The 13702-nt window shown below is 38.9% G+C and overlaps 1 protein-coding gene across 1 annotated transcript in view; it reads right to left on the minus strand.

Annotated features, from left to right (window-relative positions):
- The window catches only part of KPNA1 (karyopherin subunit alpha 1), a 53830-nt gene that overhangs the window by 19442 nt on the left and 20686 nt on the right, over positions 1-13702 (minus strand). Inside the window, exons 7-11 of the mRNA XM_084501201.1 lie at positions 7258-7346; positions 5089-5188; positions 3826-3989; positions 2918-2996; positions 356-481 (exon numbers count right to left, since the gene is read on the minus strand). Coding sequence (XP_084357327.1) covers positions 356-481; positions 2918-2996; positions 3826-3989; positions 5089-5188; positions 7258-7346 — 558 coding nt within the window. The remainder of the gene's footprint in view (positions 1-355; positions 482-2917; positions 2997-3825; positions 3990-5088; positions 5189-7257; positions 7347-13702) is intronic.

The raw sequence follows: 13702 nt of genomic DNA on the forward strand, positions 1-13702 counted from the left end.
GAAGCGAATAATTTAAAGCAAGGTTTTTTTGAGCTTAGTCCACTTTTGTCATTCGTTAGCATGACTATCGCCCCCTCCCCTCCCTCCCATAATCTGTGGACGGTTATGAAATTAAATAATTCTAAATTGCATCTGAGGGATGACTGAGGCATTGAAATATTCTAATTATCCCCAAAATCTGTAATATACTTCTGCTTATAAATAATTATATATTCATATAATTGTGTATATACAATGCAAAAAATAGTTTGTGTTGCATATACACAACATAATTTGTATAGTTTGTGTTGTACCACCTGATATGTTCTTTCTAGCCTGCAAGACAAAGATTACCAATCATAGCTGAAAAGGTTACCTGGATCTGGGCTCTGTTTCCAGCTGTTATATTAGATATTGTCCAGCAGGCTTCCTTTTTGATAGATTCTTTAGGGCTGCTTAGCAAATGCAGTAAGCTCTGCAGGGCAGAACAATTCAGAATTACCTGAATACAAAGGAAAAAAAAAATCAAATCTTAGAGGAAATTTAGAATAGAGAATTACATGAAATAAGGAATGTGTTATCTTCAAAAGCTAGGAAGTATATGCCATCGAGATAATTTCCCCAAAAGCTTTACTTTTTGCTCTATTTTTTAAAATAAATGTTTGCATTTTATATGCAGGAAAGCTAATGAGAAAAACAACTGAGTAGTTCAAATAAGACAACACATCTTCATTATCACCGGAACATACCAAGATACTAACACCATTATGATCAACAAAAATTAGACACCAGTATTTTCCTATATTCTGGTCTTCTGTGCTTCTGCACATCTGGAAGCTCCAGCTACTTCTGTTTCCTACATCAGCTGGCAAAGCGGAGCAGACAATTGCCAGTGTTGTGCCCAATGACATGAGTGGGCAATTCTTGATGCAAAAAAAAAAAAAAAAAAAGTAAAAAATTGGAACTTCACAGAAGAGAAGGTTGTGGGTTTTTTTTTAAATGTTAATTAAATTGCCATATTCTAAGAGTCAAAAATCTGAAGAGCCTACCAAGAAACGCAGTAATTTTGCCTTGAATAGCAAAAGCAGGCAGCTTACAAAGACCATGTGATGCAAAATCTTATTGAGAAATTCTTCAGCCTGCTTGTGAAGGTGAAAAGGATGAGACAGTCCAGCTAAGTAATGGTGATAATTTCTAATCTTGAAATATGTGGATTCCCTTGCTTATCACTCTCCCCCTTTCCACCTACTACCTCCTCTCAGACTCTTTACATATTCTTATAACTTTCCATTGCAAATTAAGAATTTAAAAAAAAAAAAAAAAAAAAAAAAAAGGTTATGGTTTAGGATTTTCTTATATATACATGCCGGGACAAGAGAGGTTTATTTTTTTCTTCATACATGCCATCTTTCAAGCACTGGCAATTATTAATTGTTGCAAGTGAGACATTAGGTAAAAGCAGGCCTGTGTTTTGAGGCTGTACACAAACCTTCTTTAGGCAACTGGTAGAAACGTATTGACTGTTAAAAGCTGGGCTCTTCCTTCTCCCTCCAAGATCTGTTTACATGCAGAGATTTTAGTGTGTTCTGGACCCCTCTTTAGCATGCAACATTGTCTGCATGCAGGATCATCAAGCTATCTTCCTTTAAATATTCTTTAGAATTTTAGGAACACTTACGTATGCTCTTCTTAAAAAAAAAAAAACAAACAAAAAAAAAAAAAAAAAAAAAAAAAAACCAGCATGCAAAGGAGTTGAAACATGTTTTTGAACTGAACTCTAAGATTTCAGTTTATGAAATGCACTATTTAATTATCTCTATTACACATGATTTAGTGATCCCTTGGGGTTTTACTTAGAAAAACAACACTATGAAATCACAAAGCACATCTCATGAGCAATCTGCAAAATAGCCACTGAGAAAATACAAAAATGCCAATGCAGTCTAGCTACCCAACAATCGAAGTAACAATAAAAAAACATGTTGACCTCCTCTAGCACTAGTGACAAGATATTCAAACATTATCTTGCTGCTGACTAACTTACCCTTGTCTCTGACTTCACTGTCAGAGAGCAATAAAATTCAAAAGGATACACTTATACAAGCCAAGAAATAAGCACTGAACAAGCCTCAAGGTGAGGAAATTGAATTTTAACTTCAGCATAATTTACATAGAAGAAGCAGTTCAATGCTTTGCATAGGAAATCTCATGCTTTATGCATCTACACTTGACTGAAAGCATCTTTTTCCAGACTCTTCCAATCATCTCACACATTTAGTTTCTATCACTATCTCCTGGATGTCCATGTCACTTCCTCACTGCACACACCACCTCATTTGCAGCTACCACCACTTCTTGATCCCACTTCTGTCATCAGCGTTAACAAAGCAGCCCACCACAGCAAGCCTGTTTGAGTAGTACGTCTGAGGCATCAGGTTCCTGGCTCCCAGTTTAATCCCAACACAGTGGTGGGAGCCACTGCCTAATACTTCTCCAAGAATGTACCCAGATTGTGTGACATGCTATCCAAAATCTGACCACTCTTTTTTGGTATATTCATCACAGAATATGTTGACACTGTTACTGGTGTCAAACACAACAGGACCTCGATAGCCCCACCATGCTACATCATTCAGCATAAAATTCAGCACAAGAGGAAGACTAGCTTTAAACAAAACAGAAAGGAAAAGAAAAATATCAAAGAGCATTGGACAGCTACATCAGAATCCCAGACACAATTATGTAAGAATTAACAGCAGTTCAGGATTGAAGAGAAAACCTAAGAAAACTAATACATATTTTGAAACAACTAGTGTCAATGTTTTCACTTTCAAACTTCAAAAGAAACAGGACAACGTGCTTGTGAGTAGGTTATATCAGTTTAATCACTACTGAAAAGATGAACAGGGGTACAACACAAGAGAAAGTGAATCCATACCTGGGTCTGGATATCATCTCCTGTGACTATGTTCCCAACAGCTCGTAAGGCAGGAGACACTACTTTGTAGTCGTTGTGCCTAGAATTACCAAAGAAAGACTGAAGTGTTAACCATCCTGAATTATTATCATCTTTACCTCCTCAAGGAAGGAATATGAGCTAGGGGAAAACCTCCTTGCTAAGTCTGACTTAACTCGTCACCTGAAACAACACACATTTTGATTTTGAACTAATGGTAACTGTTTCTAGGGTTACATATCATTTAGCAGCATAAAAATTCAAATATGAGATTAAAAAAATACAAATACCTCAGAATATAGGCATCTTTGGGAAAAAAAATCAACTATGTAACATACTTAATGTAGCGTGCACAAAGGCAAATAATGAGACAGAGGAATACAGCCCTCTGTAAACAATCATTTAACCATATTCTGCCATCATATGCATTCGCCCCTGAACTGCATCTTCCCATCACCATCGTTAAAATCAGGACTGGAAGGAAAAACTAAAGATTTTTTTCTGAAATGAAAACACTTCTTTACAAAAAAACATTATCTTACATAACACATTCTATTCATTAATTCAATGACAGATTTGCTTTAATCTAACAAGCCTTAATTGCATTTTTAATTTACATCATTGAAATCTATTGTTTCTTGGTTTTAGGTAAATGTTACAAAAATGCATCTGTCAGATGTGGGAAAATCTCTTTAGAAAGAACAGAACTAGGCCAGAAGAAGTTACATTCTGTTACTCATGAGTGGAGACAGGTAAAATTATAAAACTCAAATCTTGCTTTTTAGAAAATTATTAAATTTCAGGATATATCTAATTATACTTCCTGTTGAAGCAACCTTGATTTTAGGGAAAGAAGTGATTAATGCATTTGCTTAGAATGAATTTCTTACATTAGCAGTTCCACAAGTCTTCTGCAGACTCCTGCATCAATCACAGCCTGGATTTTATCGTTGGGGCCATCAGACAAATAGGACAAAGCCCAGCAGGCATCAGCTAATACATCTGTATCATTAACAAAGAGCAGCCAGGAAAGCACACTGAGACAAGGTGAAACCTGTAGAACATTAAAAATAGATACGTACGTTACACAATTGAAAGGGCAAGAATATTTATTAATGTCAGTTAATTCTGTACATGGCAATAGAACTATTCACTGGCATCAAAAGAAGCATGGCCAGCAGGTCAAAGGAGGTGATTCTCCCCCTCTACTCTGCTCTCATGAGACCCCACCTGTAGTGCTACATTCAGCTCCCAGCATAAGGAGGACATGGAGGTATTAGAACATGTCCAGAGGAGGACCACAAAGATGATCAAGGGTCTGGAGCGGCTGGAGCACCTCTCTTATAAAGACAGGCGGAAGGGGCTGAGGTTGTTCAGCCTGGAGACAAGGCTCTGGGAAGAACACATAGCAACTTTACAGTACCTAAAGGGGATCCTACAGGAAAGCTAGGGATGGACTCTTTATCAGGGATTATAGTGATAAGACAAGAGAGAATGGTTTTAAACTAAAGAAGGGAAGATTTACATAAGATAATAGGAAGTTTTTCACTATGAGGCCAGAAAAACTGTGGACATCCCATCCCTGGAAGTGTTTAAGGCTAGGCTGGATGGGGCTTTGAGCAACCTGGTCTAGTAGAAGGTGTCCCTGCCCATAGCAGGGATGATCTTTAAGGTCCCTTCCAACTCAAATGGTTCTAATATAGCAAGCTCATGTACTAGGAAAATTGCAGACCTCTGTAGCACTTCTGTGCAGGGCTGTAGCTACACAAATATGGAGGAACGAGTCAGCAGAAAAGCACTATGAAAGTTCTTCAGCCTCTACAGTACAGTATCTGGCAACTTTAACTCATAGTTGTCCACTAAGGCATGTCATACTTTGCACTAAAGCAGCCATGTTGCAGAGTTTTTTGTTCTACTGTGTAATGGGCATCTCTGATATAGGAACAACAACAAATTCACTAGGAGGCAGCAATATCAAAACAGTGGTGTTGTGAATATCTGCCAAAAAGACTAAAACCAGTAGTTGGTAAGAAGCCAATACATTGTATCAAAGCAACTCTGAAATGTTTCTGGTATAGTTTAAGCTTCACCACCTTTATTGATTATTTGGACACCACCACCTCACAACATATTTCCTTTCAGATATTTCTTACCTTGGCAAAATCTGGAGGAGGATTTTTTCCTCTGCAGAGGTTGGATAGAGCCCATACAGCATTTCGGGTCATGGTGAGACGGTTCTGTTTTGAAAGCAATCTAAAACAAACAAAAATTCCAAGTTTTACTTTTTCAAAATCAAAGCCAGGCAACCCAGGAGGGTCAGCTGCCTGATTCATTCACGTGAACTCAGGCTTACATTTTAACTGATGGAAGGGAAAAATACGCTGGATTTTTTTTGTATAAAAATGCATCCTGAGGAAAATTATGCTTGATGGCTGGATACTAATCTACATGCCAGACATGTGAATACTAGTATCCTGGCAAGAACAAATACTATTACACTAAAATCACGTTCATTTAACTTTCTAGATATTGACATGGCAGATCAACAGTCAAGAGGCATAGGAATTGTGACAAAATTACTCTATGTGGAAGTATGTGTAGATAGTTTTGAAAAATACTCTTGTTGAACAGTCATTTACGTGTCAGTCTCAGTCAATCAGCTCTACTATAGACTTTTCTTTGTTAAGCTTACTAGTGACTGAGAATAGAACTTAGAGAACACATACAACCACCTTTAATGTTTCCCAGACGTTTCCAACAGTCACTTATCTCACAGCAACCACAGTTCACAGACTTTCTGTGCATAGTGGTTCCAGTCCCAGCGTAAGTCTTGCCCACTACGTTCTTGTAAGACCAAAAATTCTACAGGTCATGCCAAACCAGTACCTTTCTGCAGTTTTTACAGGGTGATATTCACATACCATCTGCAGGGTTCACCTTCTGCTCCGTAAGACACAGGAATGCCAACAGTGTGTTGTACTGTAATACTGACATCTTTACGGTATCTGCATACCAAAGTCACCCTCTTATGTTAGGACTTCCACATTGATCGAAGTCGCTCCAGTCTCTGGTACACTGTGCATCCCCTCATCTGAGATCACTCCTGCACAACTATGTCTGTGCAGTTGGTTAATTAAGGCAAACAGTGGGAAGCCTTTAAATGAGGCATTTCCCTGACAGCTTAGAAATTACTAGTCATAGTGTTCTTTGGCCTAGGAGGAATGCACTAAGGCAAGGCCTAATTTTTCCACAACTGTAACAAGTTGTTTTCTTTTTCTGATAGCTATCCTATACCATGCCTATGCCTTTGTGACAACAGGGTAGAACCCCAGAGAAAATTCTGATTAGGCATCAGAACACTGTCCTTTCACCATGCCACAGTCAAATACTGCAACAGGTTGCTCTGTGTGGTTATAGAATCTATGTATGATTTTCCAAATTCAACTACTGTCCTGGTTTTAGCTGGGACAGAATTAAGTTTCTTCTCAGAGGCTTGTATGATGCTGTGGTTTAGATTTTTAATGAAAATAGCACCAATAACACACCAATGTTTTCAGTTGTTGCAGAGCAGTGCAATGACCATTTGTGCTGCCCTGCCAGCAAGGAGGCTGGGAGAGCACAAAAAGCTGGGAGGAGACACAGCCAAACCCAAACTGACCAAGCACATGTTTTGTACCAGATAGAATCATGCTCAGCAATAAAAGCCAGGGTAAAGGGGGGGGGGGGGGGGAACAACACTTGGAATAATGGCTTTTGTCATTCCAAGAAACCGTTATTCATGATGAGCCCTCTTTTCCTGGAAGTGGCTAAACACCTGCCTGCTGATGGGTAATGAATGAACTCCCTGTTTTGCCCTGATTGCGTGTGGCTTTTACTTTATGAACTGTCCTTATCTCAACCCATGAGTTCTTACACTTTTACCTTTTGAATTCTCTCCCCCATCCCAGCTGGGGATAGTGAGAGAGCAGCTGCATGACTCCTAACTGCCTGCAGGCTTAAACCATGACTAGTTAAGTGGCTGAGCAACCAAATCTGAGTTCGCCTACTAAGAGGAGAGGATGTGACTAGATGACTTCCAGAGGTCATTTTAAATTATTCTATAATTCTGTAATAGTCCCAGGCACCCACACACACTGTAGAATAAAATAGCTTCAGTTTAGCCACTCCTAACACATCTCCTTTTAGGTACATTAAAAAAGAAGCCCCCATAAAGAAAACTGATTAGTCCACCACAATAAATAATTGTTTTTCAAGGCAAAGCAAACTTCAGTCTCATCAGGCACTTGAGCAAAATTCTGAAGAACATATTAAAACAGACTTACTGCAGTAAAGGGGGCAGGATATTACAGTCCAGTACATAGTCTCTGCACATAGTACTGTCTCCAGCAATGTTGCCAAGAGCCCACACTGCCTGCAATGAAGAACAGAAGAGTAATTGTTTTTATTTTCACAATTCAACCTATTCAGTATATGTATTAGAGTGGGAGATACTCTGTTCTCACTACTAGACCCTAGACACTGTACAACAGGGGAATGCATTCTGGTTAGGAGTTCCATATATATGCACCCAAGCTCAATATATGATTCAGGAATAATAATGCAGATCTAAGAGGAGTACCGAACCAGTCAACAAGTATGTCTCCAAAGACTCTGCAGGCAGACATAACCTTACTCTACCCACAACATGAGAACTTATCTCCTCAGGCTCAGTAACACACTAATTCTACACATCCCCTGCTTCAGAGCTGGTTCAAAGCACAGGTCAAGCAAGTTTTGATCTACTCAGAGATGTGTACAACAGCTTATATTAGTATTTCCTAAGAAGCCATTAAAGCGTGCTTTGTTTACACAGTCACATTAAGAACGCTGATACCAAGAAAGATGAAAATGATGATTTAGATGCAAGATAAAATACTCAAAAAGTTCAGATGGTCATTGTTATATTTTAAGAGAGCTACAGAAGACAGAACCAGTGTTGGCTATTAGACATATGCAGGATAGAATACAAGGACATCTATTTCCTCCCTTGGGCATCAGTATTACTCTAAGCCCTCATCTTGAGGAACAAGATCAAAAATAAGAGAAAATAGATTTCACGCTTCTTTAGTTATCTGTTATAATATGAAGAGAATGAATGATTTCATTAGATTTACAACATTTGGGTCAAATGGTGCTTTTGATATCACTGTCAACTACTACACAAGAGCTATAACAAAAAAACAGGAAGTAGTCTATACAAGTATAAAAGACTTTTACAAATTCCATGTGATTTACAGACATTTTGCCACACAAGAAAGTATATGAAACATTTACGTTTTTTTTGTTTTTTTGGTTTTTTTTTTTGTTTTTTTTTAAGTAAACAGAGGGCTAAATGTCATATCAAACAGAGACATTTATCTGTTTATTAGGTAAGATCTATGCAAAGTCTATACAGCCACTGGAAATACTTCCAATTGAAGTTGCTGCATATTGAGGACTAAAGCAATCCTGTTTATCACGTGCTACAGCAGCATGTCTTTGATAAATTTCTCTTCAGTTGACAGCTATTTATTTCAGTAAAAAGCAGTGTGTAAACATTTAACTGAACATACCTAGATTCCCCACCAAAAAAAAAAAAAATACATTTTTTCTGTCTCTACTTGAAATAAAATATTCCTCTAAACAAATAGAATAAGCCCTATTTGTTATCTAAAAGAAATTCTCAGATAATCTAAAATAAACTTAAGTATGTCAGTTGGTTAACTGCATTAAATTTCTATAGTAACAAGTTTTTAAAAGATGGCAAAAAAGAGGTGCGACTTTAAAATACAAGTGACTCCTCTTCCAGCCTAGAAAATTCTCCTCCAGCCACTCTACAGGTCAAAAAACCACTAGCAGATCTCTGTAAAATTAATAAAGCTGAAGCAAAGTAATAAAATGTATATAAAAGAATCTGTATCTGCATTTTGTCAGCTGCTAGATGCAAAATACAAAAACTGTTCCTCTGTACTATAGATAGATAGACTGATAGAAGTCTCCACACTGCAAGTTGTTACAGACTAGGAGACTGTTGTGGAGAAGGATTAGTTTGCTTTGTTCTCCTAATGTTTCTCAGGCTTCTGTTGTCAGCCACAGTCAGAGAGTACCAGGCTATATGGTCCTATGCTGTGAAATTGTACTGTTACTACTATTCTGGAATGTCCCTCTAAATCTAATCTTCAAAAGAAAGCTTATTTTTCATTTCAATTCTTATTATTTTACAACTGTTGTCACAACAGTTTGTCTGAAATTAAAGTATAATGTTACGTCTGGCAGCCTTGTGGCTCAAGATGGGAGCTACCAGAAAAGAAAAAAAAAAAACCTTAAGAGACAGACCATATGCTAGCTCCGCCAAAGTTTCATTTGTATTATAACTGTAAGCAGCCATGCTCGTTGCTCACTGCAATACTTGTATTTCTGCAGTGATGAGAAACCCTAGGCAGGAATCAATTTCAGATTTCAGCAGGTTCTATACAACCTTGTCAATCACAGTAAAAGCAGGGAGGGGCGGATTTTGCAATAATCTCCTTGTATTGAACATGTGGGTAACTGTAAAACAATGCAGCCTCCTTGTCTGGACACCCTTACACCCACTGAAAACTGATTTCACTCATCTGTAGACTGCCATTATAGTAGTTTCTACTTCCAGGATTGGATTAAATGGCTATTACTGTTGTCAAGCATCTATTCTGACACTAAATGACAGACTGGTTCTGCAACAGCAGATCTCACATCAGAAAATCTGGCAAGTGAAGTCCTAAAACTTCTCTACTGTTTTCCTACTCTTGAGTGTGTAGGGCAAATAAGTCTGACTGAATAGTCTGACACCACAGGATTTGGTAACAGAGGATGTTGAAAAAATCTCATGCTAACCTCCAGTAGTTCTGAGTCTTACACTGATGCAAAGTATCTTTAGTATAACTACAGAGTACAGTCCAACAAGGAGAATATCTTTCCTCAAGGCACCATTTCAAGCCTTCAGATAAATGAGGCACATAAATCAAGCTCATTTAAACTCATCTTATCAGACACTGCTACAAACACAAAGCTTCACTGTGGTTTCCACGAAGACATGTGAACACTGACAAGTGTCTTCAGCTTTTCTGTCTGATTAACATTCAGTGATTTCCATTGATGCACACTCCTCAAGATGCAAATGGCTTGACTGCCCTAACACTTCTGGCTTCATTCTCAAAATCGCAAATATTTTTATCTTCTCTTCTAGATAGCTGTCAAAGTAAGAGGGTATTTAATTCCAGCAAACTTCAGAGTTCATTAAATTTATCAAAATGTCAAGCTTAACAAAATTAATTTCAGTACTTTCCACTAGCCACATCCAGACTTGAATACTAAAAGAACCCATAATTTTAAGATTTGCAGTCTTTTGAACCAATATCAAGTTGTATACAAACTGAGCAAATGCTCCCTTGACAGTATGGATTTTTGTAGAACTGTGTAAGTTTTGATTTATTGCTAGTGATCAAGTGCGTTTTTTTGCAAGCCTCCAGTATATTTTACTCTAGTAAAATACTCTTCACTCTTTAGTCAACTCTAGTGGCTTCTCATGCAATGCTGGACAACCCCTATAGTCAGCAACAGTAAAATGCAAGTTTTCTAGAGTAACAGTGAGCTATATGGTGCATTCTGTGAATAAGCTTGCTTTCTGACAACTCTCCACTTCTCACAGAATAGCTGAGGTTGGAAACAATTTCTGGAAATCATCGGGTCCAACCCCCCTGCCCAGCAGGGTCACCTAGAGCACATTGCACAGGATGGCATCAAGGCGGGTTTTGAGTATCTTCAGAGAAGGAGACTCCACAACCTCTCTGGGCAACCTGTTCCAGAGCTCTGTCACCCTCGCAGCAAAGAATTGTTTTCTCATATTTAGCTGGAACTTTCTGCGTGCCCATTGCCTCTTGTCCTGTTGCTGGGCACCACTGAAAAAGTCTGGCCCAATGCTCTTGACACCATCCCTCTGGATATTTGCACACTTCGATAAGATCCCCCTCAGCCTTCTCTTCTGCAGGCTAAGCAGGCCCAGCTCTCTCAGCCTGCTCTCACATGACAGACACTCGAGTCCCCTCATCATCTTAGTAGCCTTCTGCTGGACTCATTTCAGTAGCTCCATGTCCCTCTTGTACTGGGGAGCCCAGAACTGGATACAACACTCCAAGTGTGGCCTCACCAGGGCTGAGCAGAGTGGGAGGATCACCTCCCTTGACCTGCTGGTAATATTCTTCCTAATGCAGCCCAGGATCCCATTGGCTTTCTTGGCCACAAGGGCACACTGCTGGCTCGTGGTCAGCCTGCTGTCCAGCAGGACTCCCAGGTCCTTCTCCACAGAGCTGCTTTCCAGCAGGTCAGCCCCCAGCCTGTACTGGTGCTTGTGGTTATTCCTCCCTAAGTACAGGACTCTCCACTTAACTTCGTTGAACTTCATGAGGCTCTGTTCAACTCTCCAGTCTGTCCTGGTCTCTTTGAATGGCAACACAGCCTCCTGCTGTATCAGCCACTCCTCCGTTTTGTGTCATCAACAAACCTGCTGAGGGTGCACTCTGTTCACTGTCACCTACTCACTGATGAATAAGCTGAACAAGACTGGACCCAGCACTGACCCCTGGAGGACACTGCTAGCTACTGGCCCCCAACTAGACTACACCGCAAAGAAAAACCATCTGAGCTCTGCCATCCAGACAGTTCTTGACCCACCTCACTGTCCACTCATATATCCCACACCTCTTGAGTGTGCCTATGAGGGTGTTATGGGAGACAGTGTTGAAAGCCTTGCTGAAGTCATGGTAGACAACATTCATTGCTCTCCCCCCATCTACCCAGACAGTTGTTCCATCCACAGCAGGATGGATTTCCCTGGATTCTGAAGGCTCTCAACCACGTATTTCATTACATGTTTGAATACTGAAACCAAGAGCTAAGCCAACCACCAACTGTGCATGAAGCCTGTGCCTTTCTGTGGAGAAGAAATGTTATGAATCAACACTGTTCACTTTTGGCTGCTGACATGGGGAAACAGATCTAACAATGCTAGGATGAAAACATTGAAGATTAGCTTACATACAAATGCAATCGGACTAGTGCACACATGGAAGGATACTAGAGGGCCAAGAAATTACTTCTGCTATGCCCCAACAAAGAAAACACATTTCTTTCAGCCCCTAGGCTGATCATACTTATTACTGGAATATGATGAAAATAACTAGAGAAAGTATCTAATTCTCATGCCTCAACTGTTGTTTTGTTGTTATTTTTCCCAATTTTGATTATTAAGACCTAGTTAGTAGGGCTGCTGATGTATAAGCCAGAGAACAGATCTTGGATACCAGACTCACAGGTCAACTCTGCCAAACAGTAGTTATTGAAAGAAGTGATACAACTAGAAATGGAAAAATATTGAGGGAAAAACAAACTGGTTGTTTTAGCAGAAAACACATACATTCCCAAAGGATAGTAGGGCAGCTGAGCATGTTCCTGCCACCAGCTACCCTTCAGGTGCAAAGCAGAATGACAAATCTGTCACTGAAAGATGATCTCAGGAACCTCAGACATGGAGCATAATGCTTTGTATGGTTTTTGAAGGAAATGCTACGTTCATCAAGGGAACCCAAGCTGACAACTGGGTTTTACATATGCCTGCAGTAAAGGACTTTCAGGATCGAACTGCAGTTAAGACTGCACTGAAACTACATCAACCTTAAAAGCATGCCTAAAGGGCTTTGATGAAGTCCTTAAATACTAATAACTTCAGGCTGGCATCTCTAAATTTCTAAATGCATTTTGAAGGAAAAATAAATTGTGAGAAGTAGAAGAAGGTTAGGAGATATGCAATTGACTAAATCTCAAAAAAAAACAGCATACTGAAAATGGAGAGGGGGTGAAAAGGGATAAGGGTGGGGGAAAAGGAGAGAGAGAGAGAAAGATGTAGTCAAGAAGTTTTTATAAATAATGGAGATGAAGCATCTGCAATAAAACTGTTTTCTTTGGAAGGAAAAGTTTGACCACTAATTAAGGGGAATGTCCAAGAAAGGCTGTTATACAACCTGAACAAGGAAATCCAAGAGTTTAAAGGATGGTAGAGTAATTAAATGTCAGCCTACATAGCTTAATGGGAAACAGATCTTGTAAAAAGATACAAGCTACGATTTCATTAAAATACATATTGTTTAATAAATAAAGTTATAAAGATCCCTCACTGACTTCTGTAAGACCAACCATTTAGTATCACACCAAACTCTGACACTAGCATATGCAAAAACAGTGCAATACATTAGATCTGGCCTACAAATATGAAAAGACTGCTGAAAGAATCATGATTAGATAAGGTGAACTGGTATGTTTTTCTGAACAACTGCTAAGGGAAGTTTCAAATAAAAGAAAAATTCAATGGTGTGAGCCTATTGATGACAAAATCAGTTGATAACGATTAGCCATTAAGACAAATTAAATCACAAAATGAGTTATTTTCAATTTATACTATGATACATATTCAAAACAGTATTACTACTTAGATTTCCTTCTACAGAATTACTATATCACTTAGTGTAAAGAATGATTTACTAAACACAGCCTTCAATATTAATTTTTCTCTTCCTACTTTACTATATGGCTGTATGCATGACTTCTGGCTTGCATGCCCTAAACACAGTTTTATTCTCTGTGTTTTCCTATAAGTCTATAGTTTGTTGCAAGAGTGGATTGCAAAATAATCATCTGCACAGTTCTCCTGTGAGACAA

Source organism: Aythya ferina, assembly GCF_964211825.1.
Source record: "Aythya ferina genome assembly, chromosome: 1".
NCBI classification, from domain to species: Eukaryota; Metazoa; Chordata; class Aves; order Anseriformes; family Anatidae; genus Aythya; species Aythya ferina.